The following is a 25,225-nucleotide window of genomic DNA, read 5'->3' as shown; positions in this document are numbered from 1 at the left end:
GTAGCTTTTATTCAAGAAGTGAAACAAAATGCCCAGTGTAGTCTTTGTGCTTTACATTGTTTCAAAACTGGCCACTGGAAGTCCCAAAAACCTCAGAGAAAGAACTCAAAAGACAGCAGAAAGCTTCAGAAAAATAATCATCATCATCATCATCATCAACATCATCAGCATCTTCATCACTTTGTACGGATCAATAGAAATGATCAGGCTTCAAAGTCACATCAGTTCTTATTTACAAGGCCTCTTGCTGCAAAATAGTCACATTTTCATTTGCTCTAAAAAAAGGTGTGGTCTAGATGCTTTTGCACAAATATGTTCAAAAATGGCACACCATACAGTATATTGGAAGTGTCATTTTGAACTATATTTTTCTTGTATTATTTAAGGACAACACAGCCAGTGTTACATCAGCATCTGTGTTGTTCTTACCTTTAAGACATTAGAAAAATGCTTCAATACTTATTTCTACATACATGTTTTCTAGTTGAAATCTAAAATCTTTCATTGTGCTACTACCTTTGTTTAAAAAAAACTTGTAGGATATAATTCGTAACAGGAAGTGCTTTTATATAAGAATATTTAAACTAGGTTGTGGCTATAGTAGGCTACACTTAATACACTTAATAGTAGAATCTAAGTGTTCATTGATGCTCTCTGGTGCTGAAATATCGGCGAAATGCTTTCTGTTTCAAGTGTCCTGCAGTGATAATCATCTAAGGGACACACAACAGTCAGAGAAAATGGCATTTTAGCAAAGAAAAAAAAGAAAACTGTATTTTGTTTTTTTAATGAGTATTGTTGGCTATTCACAAAGAGTTTTGAATTAATGATGTATGTAAAAACCAAGAACAAGTGTGGTTTTAGACTGGATTCAAACTGAGAAAAAGAGCTTGCCAGTGGTGACTCACTGAAAATAATCTCTGAAGAACCGAGCACGGGTTTGTTGAACGACTCCTGAGGGACAAACAGACCCCAATTCAACACTGCACTTTTTGTCCAATTGAGTTTTGTGTGTTCAGCCCCGAGAAATCGAGACCAATGGTGTAAAAGTACCAAAGCTACTAACTGTATGGGCTTTTGTTTTCATCCACGTTTCAGCACCAGAGATCTACCCTCTACTTTCTACAATATTTTTAGAATAATACTACAAGGCAGGCAGTGCATAAACCATGTACAAAAAGACCCATCCCGACCAAACCCAAAACCCTCGATCTAAGGGAGTTATGTCCTCTTTCTGAATTCCCAGAAGCTCCAGCAGTTCTTAGTAGCTAGTACAGTCATAATATTCTGTTAACTAATGATCTCAAGGTATAACTGTCATTAGCAGGCAATATTTTGAATAATATTGCATACAAAAGTTGCTGAGGCTTGATTTTTTCTACTATGCTCCCAATTACAAAGGTCAGAGAAAAAGCCTTAAAACATCACAGCAGTTTCCTGTAATATCAGAGCTCTAAATTCAGTCCTCCAATATTTTACATTAGCCTGATTTATTCTTCTGCATCCAGCACCCGTAATTCCATCACCAACTGCTAGGTGGCAGTGTACGTTCTTTTCCTGCAGCACCGTAGCTCCCAGTGTCGGGTTTCCTTTTCTTTACTTCCTCTAAGTTGCTCAGACATAGCAACAGATAAAGTATATTTTATGCGATTTGGAACTGATAAATATTGAGCATCAATCATTTTCACAGACATCGCAGAAAACTATTGTTCTACCCACTTTAGCTCTGACGTAGAAGTATAAATCAGGCTTAACTCCCTGAAATTCCCTTTCTCACAGCGAGATAGAATATTGGTAGCTGGAAAAAATCAGGACGTCACAGGCAATTATGACTCGCATCTTGTTCTAAAAACAAAAAGTCATGCATTATTGCTCTATCAAATGTAAAAGAAATATTGCCCAAAAAGAGAAAATTTGTTTCATTTACCTGTTATATAAGATGTTTAGCAAAAAAATATCCATAGACTCATTAACTTGGCATAGATTCCATTATTTAGGCTATTGTCATGTTTTTTGCATGCAAATTTTTTATAATTAAAGTGGCACAGAAAATTAAAAAGGTATTCATTATTTTAAAAGTGTCAAATGCTTTGGCATATTTGTCCCCAAAAAGGCAAAACATTGTAATAAACTAAAGTGCAAAATCATACAAAGACAAGCAATCAAATAAAGAAATAAATAAATCACATAGCTAATAGAAACTTAACTTGTTTGAAAAAGGTTCAACCTTTTGAGGAAAGTCAGGACATTTTGAATGCCTAAATCCCCATCCGAGTTAAATTAACAACAACAAAAAGAAAATTGATACAGGAAATAATAAAACACTTAAGAAATCCCCTGGTGGAGCAGAAGCTGTGTGTATTAATCTGATCCTGAACTGGAAAGCCAATTTATTTTAATTCCTTCACAGTTTTCAGCATTTTCAGTGTTTATCATAAAAAGCACAAATTAAAATATTTTCATGAAATAAAAAAAAGAAGAAACTCAGAAAACACTAACGTCTCTTGAGCTTTAAGAATGCATCCTTTCCTTTTACTCACTTTACATGCTATAACTCCGGGGGACGTTTGTACATCTTATTTTTCACAATTTACTGTAGTTATGCCAGTAGACATGTATTAAGAGATGGCTTACTGCTAATGTATTTTAGTATAAAATAAATCTTTACAAGTACTTTGTGTACTTGTAGAACCGGAATTCTTTGTGCTTTCCTTGTTGTGATGCTTTTGCATTTCCTCATAAGTTCAACACAGTGCCAGCTCCACTAGGAGCAAATGTATCTTCAGTTTATGGTTCTAAAAAAAAACAAAAAAAAAACAAAAAACAGAAGAAGCATAAAATATGAATGTTCTCTTAACCTTTTTGCAAGAAAATGTGCTGCAACTTGGGCTTTCAGCTCTTTGAAGTCAACCAGATGCAGTAGAAATTGTGCTTAAGTGTTGTTTCCTCATAGGTTGTTGAAAATAAATAGATAAATAAATAAATAAATAAATAAATAAATAAATAAATAAATAAATACAAATCTGAAAAGTATACATATGAATGCAAGCAGATTTAGTTATCTTAAAAAAATGGTGAGCTAGATGTGCTGTGCTTTATCTTCAGAGACCCTGAAAAGAATAAATCTTAGTTAAGCGGGTGGACATTTAAAAAAAGGGATTGCAAACTTTTCAGATTCACAAAGAAGGTTGACAAAAACAGAGCTGTCTTCACTCTATTTTTGTCATATGTTTCATGAGTCTAGTAGAAATAATTTTGTTGTATGAACAAGTTCTTCTTTTGGGGCTAAATCCTCAAAAGTCAGTAACATATGATGTGCAAAAAGTAAAAAAAAAAAAAAAAACTCAGCTGTGGTTTATGAATCCATCACTCATCGAGCGAGCTCAGCGGTGAGAAAGCCCCTTTAAAGCATGCAGACTCATAATGCTTGTTCAGATAACTCTTGAGTGCAAAAGTCTTGTTACAACGTTTACATTTGTAGTGCTTAAACGCTGAGTGCGTCTGCATGTGAGCACGCAGGTTTGATCGGTCCGCAAAGGCTTTCCCACAGTGTGCACAGCCGAATGGCTTCTCGCCCGTGTGTGAGCGCATGTGGCCCTGCAGCAGCCACGGCCGGCTGAACGCTTTGCCGCACACGTCACATTTGTGCTTGAGATCGTGGGTGAGCAGGTGCATGGCCATCGCAGGCATAGACACGTAAACTTTCCCACACGTGGGGCACTTTTTGGCTAGTTTGCTGTCGATGCTTCTGTGCGTCTGCTTGTGCCGGCTCAGGTTGGAGGACGTGGCGTAGGTTTTGCCGCACTCGCTGCAGGTGTGCCGCTGGCTGGCTCCTCTTCCACTTCCCGTGGCTTTCCTTCGGGACCGTCCGTCCATGATAAAAAAGGCATCTACTGTGTATCCCTCGCTCACAGCCGCGTCTCCGTTGATGTACCCGCCGGCCGACGACGACACCTCGGACCGAGGGCTGTCTGGCTGGTCCGAATCACCGTGAATGTCACCGTGAATGTCACCGTGGATACCAGAGTAGGTGTTGTCGATATGGCCGTAGATGAGGGACGAGTGGCTCGGGGAGGGCGCTTTAGAGATGACCGATGCATCACTTCCCACCACGTCATCGTAAGGATTTGGACTAAGATAATCACTGACGTAACCTGTGGAGAAAGAAAAAGATAGTCTTTAAGAAATCCGGTTGCATATGAATGTGAAACTGACTGGTCTTGTATATGTCTTATACACGGATCTAATTCAGCATCACATGGGGACCATAAACCATTTAAAATAAGTCTTTATAACTTGCACTACACATGACAGAAATTATATTGCATCTTAGGCTTTAAGAGATCAACATTTGAACATGTTTGAGGCCAAAAACAAAAGGAAAATGTCCCAACATTGAGTCGAAGTAAAATGAATTACTTCTATGTCTATCCAAATATGGAAATGTATATTTAGTGGTACTACAAACTAGTGGTGGGGGAAAAAATCTATATTGCAATATATTGTTGCGCTCTCTGTCGCAATAAATAATCTATAAACTGACAGCAAATATCGATATTTTATTACAACACACATAATGGATTTACACGGCTGTCACCGCACAATTGTTCATGCACTTCAATGTGTCCAGCTGTACAGTGTTTACATTTACAAGACTAGGAGGCAGTGAGGTACTATACGAATGCACTTTCTTTCTACATTGTATGAAGTTTTGGCATTGAATAAATGCATAACTACAGAAGTTTTCCTTTTTATGGGTATTTTTTTATGGGTATCAGTCACATATATCGTTGATGACATTTCTTACAATATATCGAATATCGTGTATCGTGATATTATCGTTATCGTGGGCCACATATCGCCACAGTATTGAATGAATGAAATATGTTTGTGAACCAGTTAGTATCTTTAGGACCCTGGGGACTCTGCAGTTTTCACTGCTATCAATAAAATGAGACTGATTTTATACAACAGAAACAACATAATGATACAACTCAAACTGAGAAAAATCATTCATTATTAACAATGTCTCATCATATTTTGTCTCCCGATACTGATTATTGATTACAACTTGGCATCTGGTTTGTAAATACCATCTGGACTGACACGTCAGGATGCCATTCAGAGCATATTAACTACACTGTACTTTAAAAACAATATTTTTCCTTACTTCACATAATTTTTCAAAGTGCTATAAAGTACAAAGCAACAGGAAGGATATGCTGGAGTATTTATAGTCGTAGTAAAATACTTTTATGTCTTTGGCAGGAAGACTCTTCCCCCTCGGAGGGAAATCTTTACTTTCCATGGGAGGGTTGAGCGAGCACACTTGCTCCTCATCAACTGGGCCTTTCTTGACAGGTCTAACGCTGCAGACGGTCACACCCCTGACCTGTCAAAACGGCATCTGTTGTACACACTGCGTCTCTATCACACCAGCCGGGAGCTCTGCTGCCCAGTAAGCACTTTGACACTGACAGTTTCCTTCTTGAGCTAAACACTGAGGACATTTGCCCGAGACTCACACATTCCTCAACAACCTGCATTTTTTCTGCAGAGCTCCTGACAAATCTGATCAATTATTTATTTGTTTTGATGTCAGCTGCTTCATTATTTTTTATTATGGGCTTCTACTCAACAGGCTACAGTCTGACAGACACAAAGAGAAGCTGCAGCCACAACTCCTGTGGATCTACCAATCAATAGCCCTCCATTTCAATTAGTACTCTGTGAGCATTAAGACACAGACAGCAGAGGAGATACTAATGCTGGTAATATAATTTCATAATGCAGTTCTGAGAAAAGCTCAGCTGGTGATCGATAATGTGATAAGAGCACGAGACGGATGCATGGAAAGGAGAGTCAAAGAAAGAAAGAAAGAAAGAAAGAAAGAAAGAAAGAAAGAAAGAAAGAAAGAAAGAAAGAAAGAAAGAAAGAAAGAAAGAAAGAAAGAAAGAAAGAAAGAAAGAAAGAAAGAAAGAAAGAAAGAAAGAAAGAAAGAAAGAAAGAAAGAAAGAAAGAAAGAAAGAAAGGTGTTAAGTTAGATGTTGTGGCGGTGGTTAGGTGTTTTGGCGGTACTGCTTGCAGCTCTCATGCTAATTTAACATTTTGAATTTAATTAACATGTAGTAATAGAGAAAGAAAATAGAGGGAACAGAAAATATGGGGGTAATGTGGTGTGGTGTGAAGTGGAAATACTGAAAAGCAATCATAAATATTCTATAATTACCCCCTGTGTTTGTGTGTGCGTGTTCCCTGTTTTATAGAGCATGAGTAAAGTATTGAAATATAACCAAGGTCTTTATCTTGGACCTTTATTTAAACAGGTTTCTCAGCTAAGAACAGTTACAGACTTAAACTGGAGGTTTCTAGCATTACTACAGTCTTAAACTGAAGGAGAAAGAAGATAAGGAGACTTGGTGATAGAATAAGGAAATACAGTAAAGTATTCAGTGGAAGAGGTTAGCCAAGGAGAAGCTGGGCATGAAGGGAACAGAAGAAGCTACACAAGCACACAAAGAGATGAAATGTAAGGCACGAAAGAAGCAGAATGTGTATGAAAGCAGGATGACAGAGGTGAGGTGTGTTGAGGTGTGTTGAGGTGGAGATGCATCAGGGATCGACTCTGGGCCCTGTCTTGTTTGCTATGCTGATAGACTGGCAGATAAAGGAAGTCAGGCAGGAATCCCCCTGGACTACGATGTTAACAGACTATGATGTTAACAGATGACATAATAATCGGTAGTTAGAACAGGGAACAGGTGGAGGAAAATCTGGCGAGGTTAAGGTATCCACTACAAAGAAGAGGAATCAAGGTCAGTTGTAGCAAAACAGAATATATGTGTGCTAATGAAAGGGAGGTGAATGGATATATATATAGTTGTGCAAGTTCTCCCACTTAAAAAGATAAGAGAGGCCTGTCATTTTCATCACAGGTATATCTCAACTATGAGAGACAAAATGAAAAAAAAAATCCATAAAATCACATTGTGTGAGTTTTAAAGAATGTATTTGCAAATTATAGTGGAAAATAAGTATTTGGTCAATAACAAAAGTTAATCTCCATACTTGTTTATATACCCTTTGTTGGCAATGACAGATGTCAAATGTTTTCTGTAAGTCTTCACAAGTTTTTCTACACTGGTATTTTGGCCCATGTTTGGCCAATGTTTTGGGGCTGTCGCTGGGCAACATGGACTTTCAGCTCCCTCCAAAGATTTTCTATGGGTTTGAGATCTGGAGACTGGCTAGGCCACTCCAGGACCTTGAAATGTTTCTTAAGAAGCCACTCCTTCGCTGCCCGGACGAAGGATGTGTTTGGATCATTGTCCTGCTGGAGTTTGGAGTGTGACTGAGATTGTGGACAGGTGTCTCTTATACTGATAATGAGTTACAACAGGTGCCATTAATACAGGTAATGAGTGGAGGACAAAGGAGCCTCTTAAAGAAGAAGTTACAGGTCTGTGAAAGCCAGAAATCTTGCTTGTTTGTAGATTACCAGAATACTTATTTTACCAAGGAATTTACCAATTGATTTGGTAAAAATCCTATAATGTGATTTCCTGGATTCTTTCCCCTCATTATGTCTCTCATAGTTGAAGTTACCTATGATGAAAATCACAGGCCTCTCTCATCTTTTTAAGTGGGAGAACTTGCACAATTAGTGTCTGACTAAATACTTTTTCCCCCACTATATATATATATATATGTATGTATGTATGTATGTATGTATGTATGTATGTATGTATGTATGTATGTATGTATGTATGTATGTATGTATGTATGTATGTATGTATGTATGTATGTATGTATGTATGTATGTATGTATGTATGTATGTATGTATGTATGTATGTATGTATGTATGTATGTATGTATGTATGTATGTATGTATATTGATATATTTTCTTATTTTGCAAGCAGAAACAAGAAAGAAATTAAAAGCCATGGCATAGGGATTAGGTTGAAACTAGGAAAGTGTCCATATAATATCATATATCAGTGTTTTCTAAATTATCTGTGGTCATATGAATGATCCTTGATGTGACTGGAGGCACAAAAAAAGTAAATATATTCTGCAACATTCCCATGCATACATTACTTGGTGTTCAAGGTGCTGAGAATGCTTTCCCCTACAGCCCATTATTTTCCTTTTATTGACTCTCTATGTCATCATATAGGGCCAAATTTCCATGTATTGTCATATTCTCTACACTCCAGGCACAATCCAGAGCCAGATCTGCAGTGTTTATTTAGAAAGCAACAGTTTATATCTGTGCAAGTGTGTTCAAATGTATTTTCCATCCCAGTGTCTCGACTGGTACTAGTTGGCATTCAGCTTTTATTTCCAAAATGCAATGAAAGAAATATATTTTTGATTCAGAAAAAGTTGGCCAATAATGTCTAAATTGTTCAGTAATTGTGAGAATATGTTTGTTTTTATGGGACACTTAGGATTGTCTTATGAATAACAGCAGTGTGCCACTGGAGGTCGGTCTTTAAATCATCTCACACAAAGACGACCAGTTCTATTAATTATCACACCAAGTCTTTATTGTTGACAACTATGGAGTCAAAGCTAGTTTCTTTCTTTTCTTTTTTTGGTCCACAAATGTTTTCTGACTCATCCGGCATGTTACTGCACTTCTCATATCTACAACCGTTGAGTTGAGACAGGCTTGCACAGAAAAACACATGCATGTATGTATCTGTAATGTTACACAAAGCAGCTACTGAACAGTGTTTACCATTAATAAAATGTAATATTTGTTGTTGCACTGTGTCATGCAGTATACTTTCATACTCTGAAACAGTTTCTGGTTCAAACATGCACCACTGGAGTTTAGATCAGTTATAGGAACTGCTGATTATGTGGAAAATGTGTGTCTAACAGGCAAAATTAAGTTGTTTTTATTCACAAGTGTGCCATTCATCAGGCCTCCAGGAAATCAACCAATCAGATAACACTTGATCCAAATCTGTTCACTGTCAGGAAGAGCCTCTTGTGATTCTCAGTCTTTGTCATTCATAAAGTTTTGGTGTTGGGTAGGCTGGGATAAAAGCTACTCTAGAGGCACCAGAGTAGTTTGAGAAATAAAGCTTACAGTAATACAGCCAGTTTGAGGCGTAAACATAACATAAGCGGCACGTTCGCTCTTCGTAGAAGGTCTTGGAAGGACAGAAGAAAACATTAAAATTCCCTGTTATTCTATCTTTTACCTATGTACCTCTTATGTATGTAATGTATGTCACGTCTGCTGCTATCAAACATCAGTGTTGTCTCTAATTGTGTGTCTTTTATTGCCTTTCTCTGTCTTTATGTTTTATCATTTTGGCATTCATTTCAAAGTAATTTAACAACATTGGAGATAATAACTGTTCTTAATGCTTATTAAAGATGAAATACTGCGAAAAACCAAAGCCATCCTGCTTTTAAGTGTCTTTGAAACGCAGAGAATTAGAAAGGGAATGAAAAAAAATACAGAAAGGAAATGAAAAAGAGAATAAAAAGAGAAAAAAGCTGCAAGCTACAATTTAATTTTTGATCCAAACCAGCAACGACTGAGCTACACTTGTGTGCTTTGGACACTTGTAGGTCACTGACTGCTTCAAATATGCTTGTGCTTGTGTGTGTGTGTGTGTGTGTGTGTGTGTGTGTGTGTGTGTGTGTGTGTGTGTGTGTGTGTGTGTGTGTGTGTGTGTGTGTGTGTGTGTGTGTGTGTGTGTGTGTGTGTGTGTGTAATGCTGTGCACTCAGCTGTGCAAGCTGGCAGGGAAATGTGCAGAGTTGACAGAAACATAGCCTTGTGTGTGCTTGTGTGTGTGCAACAAGCTACAGTTGTTTCACTCAAACCCCTGTTATATTTATAACAGCGATAGCATCCATAGTGTATTCCTGCTATATGCATCGTTCTCTGCTTAGATCTGTCATCCGAACGCATCATCTTACATTTGACCTTGGTACGATCTGAAACCCATCAGGCTGCACTAATACCACTCACGCCGGTCCCCGTGCAGCAAAGGCGAATTTTACCATTAGCCCTTTAGAGCGGCAGTCATCCGTTTTGCTCCACTAGAGGGCAGAAACAAACTAATTTACACCAAATACATGTAGATTAGAGTTCTAGAAAAGTATTCAACAATCAATAGACTATTTATTTTCATGACAAAGAAGCATCTGTTTTTAAATATTTTGCAGCAGTGTTTAGTTGATCTTAAAGCTGTTGAACTTCTTGTGTTTGACATATGGTGAAGCCCGTTAACCTGGGTTGATGAAAACATCTGCATGCTCAGTGGCGTAATAAATCTGCACGAGGCCCCAGCACAAGATAGTTTAAGCAAGCTTTGCCTATCAAAATGCATCATAACATTCTGCTTCTGTTGCATAGTTGTACCCATGTCTATAATTACCATTTCCCAGTATTCCACATAAGAGCATTTGTGAACCTCAAATGGTCTCTTAATGCGTATTAAAAACTCAATTAAGGCATAGACATGTAGGAATAAGTCAAGGAACTCTGCTTGTGTATACAAAGCTGTTATGTTATTGAGTTGTTTATATGGTGGGAAAAAAAAACACGAAAGACATAAGGAGGAAGTCATATGGAGCATTAGTTAAAGTAAAAAAAATGAAAGTAAGTGATTGGAAGCAAACGTTTTACTTTCAATAAACTGTGATGATTTTATCTAAGTGTGTTGCTAATGCTGACACTTTTGTTAAAAGCCTAACCTATTGTAAATGTACAGCTGACATTGGTTTGCTACTCTTTATTAATTTCATTTTTCCACAAATTTCTCCTGAATATTTGACTGATTCTGTCTCTATTGTACTGACTATCTGGGATTATACAGTGTGTGGGAACCATTTTCCTTCAATACATCAGGTTAAATATCATTACAATCTTGGGAAGAGACTCACAGGTGCTGAAGAGAAAACAGATTTGAATAAAATACTGGCAACAGAACAATGAAGAATCTCAATGCAGTGTGATGTTGGCATGGTCCCTGTTGCTTCTTCATAAGGAAAAAATAACATTTCTATGCTTAACACATTTGGACAATATATTTTTTTAATGTACATAATGAATTAGAGTGGCACAAGGTAAATGTTAGACGAATGAATGAATGGAACAACATCAATATGCATTTGGCATCTATTCTTGTTTTAGGAAGAATGTGCAAATTCCAAAACATGACAGATTGCAAGTAAATTGAAAAAAGTGCTGCATTTTATTTTAGGCTGCTGTTAACATTCTGGCACAACAGCATCTCTGAAGCTGAACTGCAGAGTACAGTAGAGCCAACCACCTGGAATAAACACCCAATTTGATGAACTTACATTCAGTTTTCCTTACTGATTGCGGATGTGATGTATAATCTAATTTACATAAACATCTAAATATATACCAAGGTGTTTACATTTCCCTCAAATAAAGGCATTAATGATCAGTCATTCAGCCAAGAAGAAGTGTTATAGACCACAGAGCTCAGCCCTGACCTCTGAAAAAGCATCATACATGTATCCCATTACTGCTGGGGCTCCCAGTACCAACGATGTTTGTTTACCTGACCTCCTGCCAGTAACATGGTGTATCTCTCTGCACGATGCTGGTTCATCACAACATTTCAGAAGAGAATTCAAGTGTTTTCCATTTTGTACATTTTCAGACTCTGACCTGAGTTCGACCTTGCAATTCCTTTTTCCTCCTCCTTATGAAGCAGTCGTGACTAATACTTAAAATCTAAGGATTAAAGAAATACCCCGGGTGATGTATCACTGTCGTGTGTGTGTGTGTGTGTGTGTGTGTGTGTGTGTGTGTGTGTGTGTGTGTGTGTGTGTGTGTGTGTGTGTGTGTGTGTGTGTGTGTGTGTGTGTGTGTGAGACTAACCTTTGTCATGATGATGGAATCGCAGACTGATCTCTTCTCTCCGGCTGTGACCATAAGAGCCGTCCAGCTCAGCAGCCGAGAAATCGTCCAGTTTGACTTTCTTTACTAAGAAAGACCGAGGCATGATGGGACAGGCTATATGCTCATAGGATGAACAGACGGTTTTTCTTCTTTTTTTTTACAACTCTCTCTCTCTAAGTCTGAATCTAGCAATCAGAATCGGCTGATTTTGAATCACTCAGATTGCTCTTTTAAAGTTGCATTTGCTTCCTCCCATCAAACAATCTCCAAAGTGGAGACATGACTTTTTCAGACCAAACAAACCAATCCTTCCTCACGTGCTTTTCTCTTTTTACTCTACCTAATAATTATTAATGAATCATTTTTTTCGTGTGCTTTGGAATATATCTGTTTCAGCTAAAGCTGGGCATGCACTGTGCGATATTTTAACTCGTTTGAGTCAGCCCCATCTCACACTGCAAGTCAACTTGCGGAGCTCTATAAAAGGTCAAAAATAAAAAAAAGTATTTATATCACGAGGTCCTGCATTGATTTTCCAAGAAAAACGTCCCTCGTGCCTTGAATTTGTGCTTTCATTCCTTCACAATTTAGTGGCAGATGTCCGTTTAGTCTTGTTGGATGCTGAGGATGTTGCAGCCTCCTCCTGCACGGGCTCGCAGTTTCAGCACCGGACAGCTCCCGCCGCCGCTCCGCTCCGGAGGAAACACGGAGGAAGAAACGAGCGCTTTCACTTCGACTCTGCTGGAATGTCAGGGAAACAAAACGAACATCCCAACCACAGAAATAAGATGCTGCATGCGCCGGTTGAGTCCGTAAGAAGAAGCGGCGAAGAAGCAGCGAGTTGTATCGGAAAGAACACCGTGGTGGAAAGGGCTCATGAAGAACAGCCGACAATCCCAGACCTTTACAGGAGGACACACTCTAAAAAGGTCACAAAGTCAAGCAAAATGGCATTGCAATTCCTTGTAAATATGGCTTTGAAATAAATAAAAAATAGAGACAGGATTGCTGCTGGAAGACCAGAGCTTTCTATTCCCGTTGCAAACTCTTAATGTCTCTGTCTCTGCGTCTCTGTGTTCTCTGGTGGAGCTGCGGCTCTCTGAGTGAGGAGTTCAGCTGTTGCAGCTTTATAGCCAGAGAGGGAGGGGACAGAAGGGAATTAGCTTAATTTTATTCATCAGAAAAGAAAAAAAGAGCATCTTGCCTTGTGGGACCGGCAGCGGCGCGGAGGTGACCGGGGAGACTTTTAATTAGTCAGTTTTAAGTGCCCGCTCATGCTGATTTTGACGGAAAATCTAAATGATATATTTTCTGTGCTTTGATTACAAGCCGTGGTTTAAGGACATTATGGGTGCCAATAAATTGTTTTAAAATCCAATTACTATAAAATTGCAAAAAAGAATTAGAATTATCTATTAGAAAATCGTATATCTGATGTTAAAGCAGATGTTTTCTTTTTTAAGGATCCTTTCTCATTTTAAATTAATGCAGAAAAAATGTTTTACAAAAAGGTTGGGATACATCAATATATCAATGACTAAAAAATCGTGCTGTGCTTTTAAAAAACATGGTTGCATTCAGAACAATTCAAAATTATGAGGCTAAGAATTGTCTTAAATCGCAAAAGAAAATGGGATTTTCATCACTATTCTTCCTTTTGTTATCAACAGGCAAACCATTGGCCAAAATCCAATTGGTCTTAAGGCTAACAGGCAGCACAACATTAAAAACTATGGTTCTGTGTACTGGGAACAACTGCATGGGCTCAATAAGACTTCTAAAAACAGTTGGTAGAGAACTCTTTAACATTGCATTCATAAATACGATGAAAAATCAACTACACAAAAAAAGGAAATTATTTAAAGAAGGTCCTAAAAAGCTGCCTTATCGTCTAAGCATTAGCTCACTAAAATCTGATTCTGGTATGGTGGAAAAGTGTGGAGTAGGAGTGTCCGGATGTTTCTGCTCCCATGTCTATTAATCTTGAGTATCAGCCTACTGAGTCCTGACCCAATACTTTATGCAATTCACAGAGAAGAAGGGGAAAAAAATTAAACTGCAAACAGTAAACTGCTGTACTACATTCACAGTCTAAGTTGAAATATTTCCAAAATGCAATTTTCTGAAATAGCGATGAGCCTGCTTCAAGTTTGCTCTATGTTTATGTCAGCCAGTGATGCTAACTCTTCAATATACGGAAAGAAGCCATCGTCTGTACAATTTGTGTATAAAATCGTAATGGGTGCAGTGGGAGAGAGGAATAAAGTTGTGAGAAGGATTTTAAAAGAGGGGAGTAAAAAACACTGTAAATATGTTTAAAGCTACAAATTAACTTTTTAATCAATTAATTTGTTTCTGTCACAACCCCAACCTCCCCCTTTGTCCTGACTATAGGCCACTGTAACACCACTGAATTTTATTCTAATTATTACATTGATTAGAATTATATGTGAATATTAATTATTATTCAGTGGTGATGGCCAGTGCAATATCAGCTAGCTTTGCATTTGCGAATGCACAGGTGAGAGTGCTGGGTGTTGGGCTACCTGAGAACACAACGGCTGCTTGTTGAGAAGAGTGGGGACATTATGAGCTTTATGGTACCTAAAAAATGTTGCTAAATTTGTTGTTAGTCATTTCTTTGGAATAAAAAATTATAATAATTGAGTGGTCTGAAAACTTATAACATAGTTGCTCAGTTGGCAACACTGATGTCATCTCACAAGCTACAACTGCTATTTTTAGTTGAAGGTTGTGCCTACTCCTTGCCTGAGATAAACTGAGATTGTTAACAATTAAACTTATTGATCGACAAAAAGAAAATAATGTAAATAAATATTAATTAAATAATGCAATTTAGTGAAATAAAAATGAAAGAAATCCAATCATTTCCACCTGATCCTCATCATTCAGGAAACACACGATCTACCTTGATTCCTAATCACCTGATCGGATCAGAACACCACTGTTGTGCAGAACTTTGACTAGTCAAAACCTGGATCATCCGGCACACAGTTTAAAAAACAAAGACTGTGATGGTATGGGGGTCCAATAGAACACACAGCATGGATCCTTTGAATAAAGCTGAATTGGATGTAGATTTGAAGGAACATGTAACCAATTATACTTCTATTCTGGGAGAAAGTCTGTCATATTTCAGAAAATTAAGCCAAAACCATTGTGTAATTTTATTAAAATAACATGCCTTCTGACATGCCTTCAGATTTGCAGTATTAGTGACTGAGAACCATCAGATCAACAACTAAAATCCAAATTCTTGTGGTACCAAACACAGGTCAGCAATTTTATTCTGCAGTCAACCAATCAAAGTTCCTATAAGCAAATCAGTACAGCTCATGGGCCAATCACATCCCCTCTGCTTAAATCTATATTCAGAATTAGCCAATCAGTTTAGTTAAAGTAACTGTGATGAATTGTTATAATTAAGCTATCTTTTTCAGACACAGAGAAAGGGAGAGATATGTAAGACCTTAGTACTTTGCACAAGAAAAGGAGAGTGATGAAGCACCGATTTGGTGCCTACACAAACACAAGCTCATGTAAAGCCCTCCCCCCATTCATACACATGCAGTCAGGCCGGATGAATGATGGTGTGTGATGTAATTCAGTGACGTCTATGTTTATGTAAGTTCTGTTCACTGAGGTCCTTGGAGTAAGCCTATTTTTTTATAGTTCATTGTTAATTTTTTTGAGGGAGACAGGGATACTGTGGGCTGTGAACATGGAAATACTCATCAGCCTGTCTGTGTCCTCGGTAACTTATGAGTTCAGTTTCACTTATGTGTTGATGCTCTGTGTTAGTATTTCAGTAATGTAGCCATTTCCAGCCATCACTGTCAAGTTTATTATCTATCAGCAAATATCCTAAATTTAGATGTGTTTATATTCAAGCATCAAAGCCACCTAGTGGACATATAATGGAAAACATCTTAGTAGAAATGAGGCAACATTGATATAATGTCAGCATACTACAGTATATGCGTGTGTAGAGACGTGTGATCGTGGGAGATTTAGCATCAGAGTTTAGTCATCCCAACTTTTGAACAGTCAGTGCTGCTTTTCATTTAAAAAAAAAATAAAACCTACTCATAAAAGCTCAGTTGTTTTGAAGCTATCCCTGTGCCTACAACCCAAACCTATCCTTAACTGTGGATGTGTGATCAATGAGAGATGTGAGATTTGAATTTTAAATCACGTCAGCTTTTTTCCTCCACCTTCATTACCCTCATTATTTAGTTTAGGCAGTGCCACCACTTGACGCTTAAACCCTGTTCAGACTGCAGGCAAAGGTGGCCCAAATCTGATTTTTTGGGGGGGTCCAGTGACCAGGTCAGACTTCTTCAGGAGTAGTATGAACATTCAAATCTTGCCAAAATCAGATTTTTTTTAACCCTTGTACTGTCTTCGGGTCAAAATGACCTAATTCTCCTATCCTTCTTTCCTCCTGCCATGCTCCTTCCTTCTTCCCTTCCTTCTTCCCTTCCTTCTTCCCTTCCTTCCTTCCTTCCTTCCTTCCTTCCTTCCTTCCTTCCTTCCTTCCTTCCTTCCTTCCTTCCTTCCTTCCTTCCTTCTTCTTTCCCTTCCTTCCTTCTTTCCTCCTGCTCTCTCCTTCCTTCTTCCCTTCCTCTTTTCTCCCTTCCTTCCTTCTTTCCTTGTTTTCTCCCTTCCTTCATCCTTCCTTCCTTCCTTCCTTCCTTCCTTCCTTCCTTCCTTCCTTCCTTCCTTCCTTCCTTCCTTCCTTCCTTCCTTCTTTCCTCCTTCTCCTTCCTCCTTCCCTTCCTCTTCTCTCCCTTCCTTCCTTCTTTCCTTGTTTTCTCCCTTCTTCCTTCCTTCCTTCCTTCCCTTTCTCCCATCCTCCCTTCTTTATTTTCTTCCTTCCTTCCTTCCTTCCTTCCCTCTTTTCTCCCTTCCATTTCTCCCATCCTCCCTTCCATATTGTGTCCCTTCCTTCCTTCCTTCCTTCCTTCCTTCCTTCCTTCCTTCCTTCCTTCCTTCCTTCCTTCCTTCCTTCCTTCCTTCCTTCCTTCCTTCCTTCCTTCCTTCCTTCCTTCCTTCCTTCCTTCCTTCCTTCCTTCCCTCTTTTCTCCCTTCCATTTCTCCCATCCTCCCTTCCATATTGTGTCCCTTCCTTCCTTCCTTCCTTCCTTCCTTCCTTCCTTCCTTCCTTCCTTCCTTCCTTCCTTCCTTCCTTCCTTCCTTCCTTCCTTACTTCTTTCTTTCTTTCCTTCTTTTCATTCTTCCATCCTTCCTTCTTTCCTCCCTTCTTCTCTTCCTCCTTCCTTGACCCGAAGACAGCACAAGGGTTAAATCAGCCCCCGCATGATTTTTTTCAATGTGGCCTCAGTGTGAACAACCAGGGTGGATTTGATGCGACTTTTACATCAATCAACATGGACATTTGTCACAATTATGTGCCAGGGAGTAGGGACAGGCAAAACAATTAATAATGTCAGAGTGAAATTTGAGTGGGAGAGAGTGAGGTGTTATATCTCATTATATATGGTGAGATACATCAATTCAGGTGAAACTAGAAGGATCGTACCATAACTGCTCAGTTTTTGAAAAAATAGCAAACAAAGTGGAAGAACGAGGACCCAGGGGAACATGGCTGCAGTGCCAAAGTAAAGGTGAAGAGCCACAAAGGTAAATTTAAAGAAGGGAATTAATGTTACGGCTGCCAATACACAAACAATAATAAATAGCGAAATGCGAAAATGCGTGCTTCCTCCATAACCTCCCCAACTTTATTGCAACGGCATTCTGCATCCTAAAATCTGTACACATACCTTACACGTTTAACATGTATGCCATGTTTGAAAATGAATCTGTGTGTTAGTATTGAAAACATGATCTAAAAGATCCACTGTGTCATGAACAAAATACATGATCACCTGCCAATGAGACTGCACCTGTTGAGCGCACTTGGCTCATACCCAAATCAAAATACATCCTTTAAGGAATCAAGGTCACAATTAAACAGCTCATGAGGCCAATAAAACATGAATAGCCAATAAAACTTGTGCAGCATCTGGTGTAAGGTCAGCAATTCTGCAATAAATCTACGCTAAATGCATAAAATCTTGGGCAGTATTGTCTGATCTGCTGCATACTGATGCCTGGCCAGAAAATAGTAACACTTGGAGTAAATACATTTATTGTAGCTGAGCTCTCCATCATAACTGGCATATCTTCTTTTTCTTTGGGTTGTCCTGGTAAATTGCAAACATGTATTAAATTGGGAACTTGACTGAGGTTCTGTTTGACATACTGCCACAAGCAAAGTTGTCAATGCATTTTGAATGGATTATTACATTCTCAAGCAGACAGAACAACACAAGTCTCAGTGCTCTTCATTGGCAGCAAAACCAGGTAGTGACAACGTATGTGACAGTTACTGTAGTTGACATAAACTGAGGCTTGCTAATAGACAAGATAAATGCACATGTCACAACATGTAAGTGAGAACATTTTTGAGTTTGTTGGACTTGTCACCACTCTAAGTTTATTTTGTCACTAAGGCTAAGTTTAGCGATCTACTTGCAACTATACTATAGCACTTTTTCAATCTGGGTAAAACCTTGGTGTATCCAAGGTTTAACCCAGATGCCTAGATGCCATAGTTAGATTTAAAAACAAAATTATTTTGTGTGCGACTTTCCCCCCATATTCTTGCATCTTTCTCGTTCCATTCGTACAACAATAAAACATTTTGAGCACAAAATAGTTCCGCTCAAAGGAACGAAATAGGATATCTATGACAACAGACAGGTGCACACATGTTTTCATGCAACATTTTACTGTTGTAAATACTTGTTGAGTATTTGGCTTTTTCTGGCTTATTCTAAAGGAAGAAAGGCAATTTCAAGAAAAGAGGGTATTACTCAGTGAGCTTTCAGTGTCAGTAAATATTAAATGCTTTTTTTTCTGTGTTTTTCTGTGTCAGACAGAGACACATGCAGATATTCCGTCCAGTGTGTCACTATGATGGTGAAATTTTCCATTCCTTATTATTTTCCCTACTAGCTGCGAGGGCAGCGATACTGCTGAGCTCAGCAAAAAAATTGTGTGGCTATGCGTACGTGTGTGTGTTTGTGTGTATGTCGGCTGTGGGGACATGTGGAGACTGAAGACTTATTAGCATAATAATAGACTTGGATGCATGTAGACAGGCAGTTGGTGTGTGAGCATGTGTGTGTGTGTGTGTGTGTGTGTGTGTGTGTGTGTGTGTGTGTGTGTGTGTGTGTGTGTGTGTGTGTGTGTGTGTGTGTGTGTGTGTGTGTGTGTGTGTGTGTGTGTGTGTGTGTGTGTGTGTGTGTGTCGCCTGATGTGTGTGAGTCCTGTCAGGAAACACAATTGGAGGGGCCTTGTTGACTTTTCATTCTTCTGTCTTTTAAAGAGCTATTTAAATGACAGGGTTTTAAATAAAAACCCCATTCAAACGGACGGGTTTTACATATAAAGCAATATTCAGATGAAAGGGTTTGTAAACAAAAACTGACAGGGAGAGATACGGAGCAGGAGAAGGCAGAAAAAACAGATGGAAGAAGGAAGTCAGAAAAATAAAAGAGAGAGAGCAAAGTAGAAAGAGGAAATAAAAAGAAAAACCTCTTATGGAGGACAAATGGAAGGTCAGATAGGGTTTAATTCTAAGGAGAGATGGGGAGAAGCAGCTCAGAGTAACATATGTGTCACTGTCGGTAGTAAAAGGTAGTGATGAATCACTCACACTTTGACTTCAACCAGCTCAAATATGCTGGATTGGGCTACATACTTACACCTCTGTCTTTTTCTCAAAGTTAATGGTGATAATACACTGGTGTCTGGAACGAACAAAACGAAAAAGATCAGTTTAATGTCACATATCACACAGTTTTCTATTTTTCTTTCAAGTAATACATAATATAAATGTATATATGCATTTATATACATTTTTATTTGAATTCTGTAGCCTTTTACACTCCAAAACCGGTGGATGAACATTGTGTTTCTCAAATTAGTTACTAATTTTCATGTGATAATTTCTATTTTTTTAATTCAAAAGCTCAAGGTTTGAAATAGTAGGACCCAGATGCAAGAGACAGAGGCGGAAGTATTTCTGCCCACAAAACAGGATTTATTCAAAAAACTAAAGCTCTGCTGACCGGGATTCAAACAAACAGTACCACTCAGCAAGAACCAATCTCCTCAAGAAGGATTGTGCTCTGTTCCACTCTGGACTTCCCCAAGGTGAAAGGCATCTCGCAGGGGTGAACATACTTATTGCCTGTAGATTGAGGTTCAACTTGAACACCATGTTCAAGCATAAGATGTCCACCTGTGCACTTGGCACCAGGTAACCCTAGGTCGCAGATCAATGATTAACTTTGTAGTTGTATCATCAGACTTGTGGCCACATGTCCTGGAGCCTCAGGAGAGAGGAGGGGAGCTGTCAACTGATCACCATCTGGTGGTGAGTTGGCTCTGGTGTTGTGAGGGGAACATCTGGCAGAATCTCCTGTCAGAGAGAGCTTCAACTCCCAACACTGCCAGAGATTCAACAACATCCAGAGGAAGGCGGGGAAAATTGAGTCTGAGTGGACCATGTTCCTTGCCTCCATTGTCCAGGTAGCTGACCGAAGATGTGGCTATAAGGTTGTCTGTGCCCGCTGTGGCAGTAATCCCCAAAAATGCTGGTGGACACCCATGGTTAGGGATGCTGTCAAGAGAAGTCCTATAGGGCCTTTTTGGCTTGTGGGACACCAGAGGTAACAGATAGATACCCAAGGGCCAAGCGTACATGGCTTCGGTAGTTACTGAGGCAAAAACCAGGACCTGGGAAGAGTTTGGAGAGGCCATGGAGAACAACTTCTGGATGGTTTCAAAGAGATTCTGATCCGGCGCCTCATTAAGGGGAAGTGGTGCAACACCAATACTGTCTATCGTGGGGATGGTGCGCTGCTTACTTCGATTCAGTATGTTCTTATTTGGTGGAGGGAATACTTTTACCTCCTCAATCCCACCAACATGTATGAGGAAGCAGAGGCTTCGAACTTGGAAGTGGGCTCCCCTTTCTCTGAGGATATGGTCACAGAGGTGGTCAAGAAGCTCCTGGGCGGCAAGGCACCAGGTGTGGATGAGATCCGCCTTGAGTTCCTTAAGGCTCTGGATGTTGTGGGGCTGTCTTGGTTGACGTGCTTGTGCAACATCATGTGTATGTCAAGGACAGTGCCTCTTAATTGGCAGACAAGTGTGGTGGTCCCACTCTTTAACCTGTTCCCCCTGACGGGTCCAGCAGCTGTATGCACCAGTCTATGTGTGAAAAAGTTACTCAAGTGCTGTCAGGGTATTTTCTTTCAACTGTTTCTCAAACAATAAGCCCTAAAGCCAATATGTGAAAACTCCAAGTACATTTTGTCAACAAAGTATATGATTTATAACAACTTCAAAATACATATGGAACAAATAATGGCACCACCAACATGAGCAACACCCGCAACAAAACGCAACAGAACGCAAAATCAATTTTCTCCACCCCAACGTAGTGGGTATCATATGAAACTAAAAAAGCTACACTTTCAGATGATACCGAACATAATCTTTTCTGGGCCGACCAATTCATGTCAATCTCAAAACAAAAAGAAAGCCAAAATTAATATTTCACAGCCAACAAATCGGATTGCTTGTTCATTGCACAGTATATCAGCAAATCCCAAAGCTATTCCCACCGTTCATTGTAATTTTCAGTCTATCCACACCATCTTTGACCAAAATTCACAGCTTAATCCTTCATAGTAGTGAAACTGCTTCATACACCATTTCATATCCTGCAGGTCGCGGCCATTTTGTTGACTTTTCTGGGCCATTGGGAATTTACGTAAACTTAATTAAATTTTACATGTCGCGAGCTTTCAAATGAAATATTACACTTGAACAAGATTTCATCCATCAGGCCTCTACCTTTGAGTGTAAACTCTGGAGCGCGGCAGCCATCTTGGATCATTGACGCACAGTTGCACAACGCATAGAGCAAGACGCACTGAGAGACCCGCACAGAGCACAGTTATTTTAGTATTAAGATTTTACATTTACGAAATGTATGTATGTATGTATGTATGTAGCATCAAATCAACAAAGTATTTTATAGCCATATTCCTTTAAAAGAGGCAAAAAACACATTCTGCACAGTAAAGGTCAGTGCCCAAATGGAGAGTCCGCTTGGTACTATCCACACTAAAACCTTTATAAAATCTATGTGCTTTAAGCTATTCTCATGTAACTTGGTACAGTTGTAGACAATGAGTTGCTGAATTCATGCAGTTGTATCTCTATGCATATATGCATTGCTATTGTGGTGTTTTCCACTGGGCAACCTAAAAGAGAATTAGACATGGATAAACATTTCTTTTTTTTTCTTTGGTTTATCACAATTTGCTCAGGCATGTGAACATTTACAATCTTTCTGGAAATGTATTCTGTGAGGTCTTAACTATCCATTGAGACCAAGATTATGCATATTGTCCTTATAATTGTGGAGATATTGTTGATTTAATTTGGATAGGGCTATTTAGGCGAGATTCACCTCCAAAATCCCTAGGGGTTAACAGAAGGAGGACAGAAGTGTGCGCTCCAATTATTGAAGGATCACACTCCTTAGCCTCCCTGGTAAGGTCTATTGAGGGATAGGGGAGAGGAGTGTACACCAGACAATCAAATCTCGTTTTCGAGAGGAGTGGTGTGGTTTCTGTCCTAGACATGGAGCTGTAGACCAGTTCTACTCCCTCAGCAGGGTCTTGGAAGGGGAATGGGAGTTTGTCCAAGCAGTCTACATGTGACTTTGTGGACTTGGACAAGGAATTTGATTGTGTTTCTCAGGGACTCATAAGGAGTGGAGGGGGTCTGGTTAGGTGGCCTCAGAATTGGGTCTCTTTTTTGCAGATGACATGGTTCTGTTGGCTTCATCATTGCTGGAACGGGTCGCAACCAAATGTGAAGCAGCTGGAAAGAGAATCAGCATCTCTAAATCTGAGATCATGGGTTTCAGTCAGAAAAGAATGGACTATCCTCTCAGGAATCAGATACTGCCCCAAGTGGAGCAATTCAAGTATCTCAAGTCTTGTTCACAAGTGAGGGAAGAATGGAAAGGGAGATCGATAGGCAGATCAGTGCAGCGTGATGCAGGAACTCTGCGTCGGTCTGTTGTAGTGGAGAAGGAGCTGAGCCGAAAGGCGAAGCTCTCAATTTAAAGTTGGATGACATTCCTACCCTGGTCGCAAGCTGTGGGTAGTGACTGAAAAAAACGAGATTACTGATACAAGCAACAGAAATTAGCTTCCTCCGCAGGGTGTCCTGGCCCTTCCTCGGAGATACAGTTAGAAGCTCTGTCATCAAGGAGGGGCTCAGAGTAGAGCTGATGCTTCTCCGCATTGAGAGAAGCCAGATGAGGTGGCTCGGGCATCTGCTGAGGATTCTTCCTGGAAGTCACCCTGGTGAGGTTTTCCCGACATGTCCCACTGGGAGGAGACGCGGGACGAAGTTGCCGGGAGAAAGATGTCTGGGTTTCCCTGCTTAGGCTACTGCTCCAGTGGCCCGACCTCGGATAAGTGGCGGAAGATGGATGGATGGAATTTTCTAGTTGCTTAGAAAAAATAAATCAGGTTTATGATTACTTTGAAAAAAAGAAAAAAACTAATAGCAGGCCCTGTCAAGGAAAATGCAATACATTATAACAGTCCCTTGAGCTGATGACATGCTGTTTATGATTGATGGACAGTCTTTGTACTCCTTGTCATAGGTACTACAACTCTGTATCACTCTACTTTTTTCTCTTTTCTCTACTTGTAGGATGAAGAGGATTTGTAGTAAAGATGCGGTCTCCTTTTGTTTTAATATTAAAGTGATCGAGAGCACAGTCTAATTTCTCAAATGTGTTTTGGGTTGCACACAAATATGCTCTGGCCTTTAATACCTATGCAGTTTAAATGATTTTTCCTCCCCACGTTGAACCTTCCGGAGGAGGTTATATAATTCATCAGCTAACTTTCCAATCTCTGTTGGCATTTTTGCACATAGGCTTCTTTGTGACCTACAAAAAGAACTCAAAGCATTGCTGTCCTAATGCAACTGCCAGGACATCATCAGAGAAACTCCCTAAGGAGCCAAGGAGTTGCAAAATGATTAAAAGGAGCAACAAAAAAGAAAATCCTCCCCACCTCATATATTTATTGTTTTCTTATAACAACTTTTCAGACCTATTAAAATCCAACAACAAAACAACGGGAGCAAGGAAAATGTATCTTTGGCTGAACTGCTCTAAACTCTTATCCACAGAAGTAAAGAGTACTTTGTTTCAAATAGTTAGAACCCCACTAGGCTGAGAAAAGCAACCTTTATTCAAAGTTATGCAATTCAGTGTAACCCCCTGCAATACTTGACAGGTTATTAAACAGTAGCAATATGTCATATTCAATGCATTAACATGTGAACAATACAAAATACAACTGTGCTAAAAACCTGCATGTGGCCACTCATAATAAAACAAAACACAGAAGAAAAGAATTGGACATCGCTGGTAAAGCCATCATGTCTCTGTCATTAAGACACACTGCATGTGTGCTATGAATATGTATGTCATACGTATAAGATGTGACCCTGGACATTAATATGTATTGGGTGGTAATGAGGCGAATGGACAGATCAGATGGTTCCCTTTTAACTGGTCACATGTGGCTCATTAGGATAGGGCCACATAGAGCACCTGATACCCTCAAGATGACTGCTACACCCTGAGAATTATTATATGTAATTTATGTTTTGGGGTTTTTTTTTTGTTATGTATTTTTAGGAACAGTATAGAGATACAGAGATGGTCTGAGGCAAATGAAATATGTTAAGATAAAACATGAGTTACAGTGTAACTTTTGACTGACACGTATGGCATCTAGTAACTTGACTAAAATCTCAAGAACACCAACAGTTAGGAACGGATAGCAGCAGGAAAAATATGTGGCTCCACTTTTACAACTTATAGTGTGGTGACATCAGGCAGTTGGCTTGTTGTGCTGTTGGTAGTTACCTTTTCCAGAACGAAAACATGTGTACATATGTATCTAAACCACAATGCTACCAGATTTTAGAGATGGTTAACTATATGTAGAATATTTACTTCAGCAGACAAACAGTACAGATATTACATGTTAACAGTTTTATACACTTGAGATAGATAAAAGATAAATAAAAAGTCAATAAATGTTAGGGAGGCTGGAAGATAATTAGGTCCATTGATCCAAATGTACGGAGCCACCTGATACCCAAAAGGTTAA

The 25,225-nt window shown here is 39.2% G+C and overlaps 1 protein-coding gene across 1 annotated transcript; it reads right to left on the bottom strand.

The window, feature by feature from the left end:
• Positions 1 to 2,974: 2,974 nt before the first annotated feature.
• Positions 2,975 to 12,994, bottom strand: LOC133461043 (transcriptional repressor scratch 1-like). Its single transcript, XM_061741804.1, has 2 exons — positions 11,886 to 12,994; positions 2,975 to 4,154 (listed from the first exon to the last, which is right to left on the bottom strand). The coding sequence occupies exons 1-2, from the start codon at positions 12,007 to 12,009 to the stop codon at positions 3,367 to 3,369; spliced, it is 912 nt and encodes a 303-aa protein (XP_061597788.1). The 5' UTR covers positions 12,010 to 12,994; the 3' UTR covers positions 2,975 to 3,366.
• Between the last annotated feature and the right edge of the window lie 12,231 nt (positions 12,995 to 25,225).

This window comes from Cololabis saira, chromosome 15 (assembly GCF_033807715.1).
Source record: "Cololabis saira isolate AMF1-May2022 chromosome 15, fColSai1.1, whole genome shotgun sequence".
NCBI classification, from domain to species: Eukaryota; Metazoa; Chordata; class Actinopteri; order Beloniformes; family Belonidae; genus Cololabis; species Cololabis saira.
The sequence above is the reverse complement of the archived record's forward strand: the minus strand, read 5'-3'. Positions and strand labels throughout refer to the sequence as shown.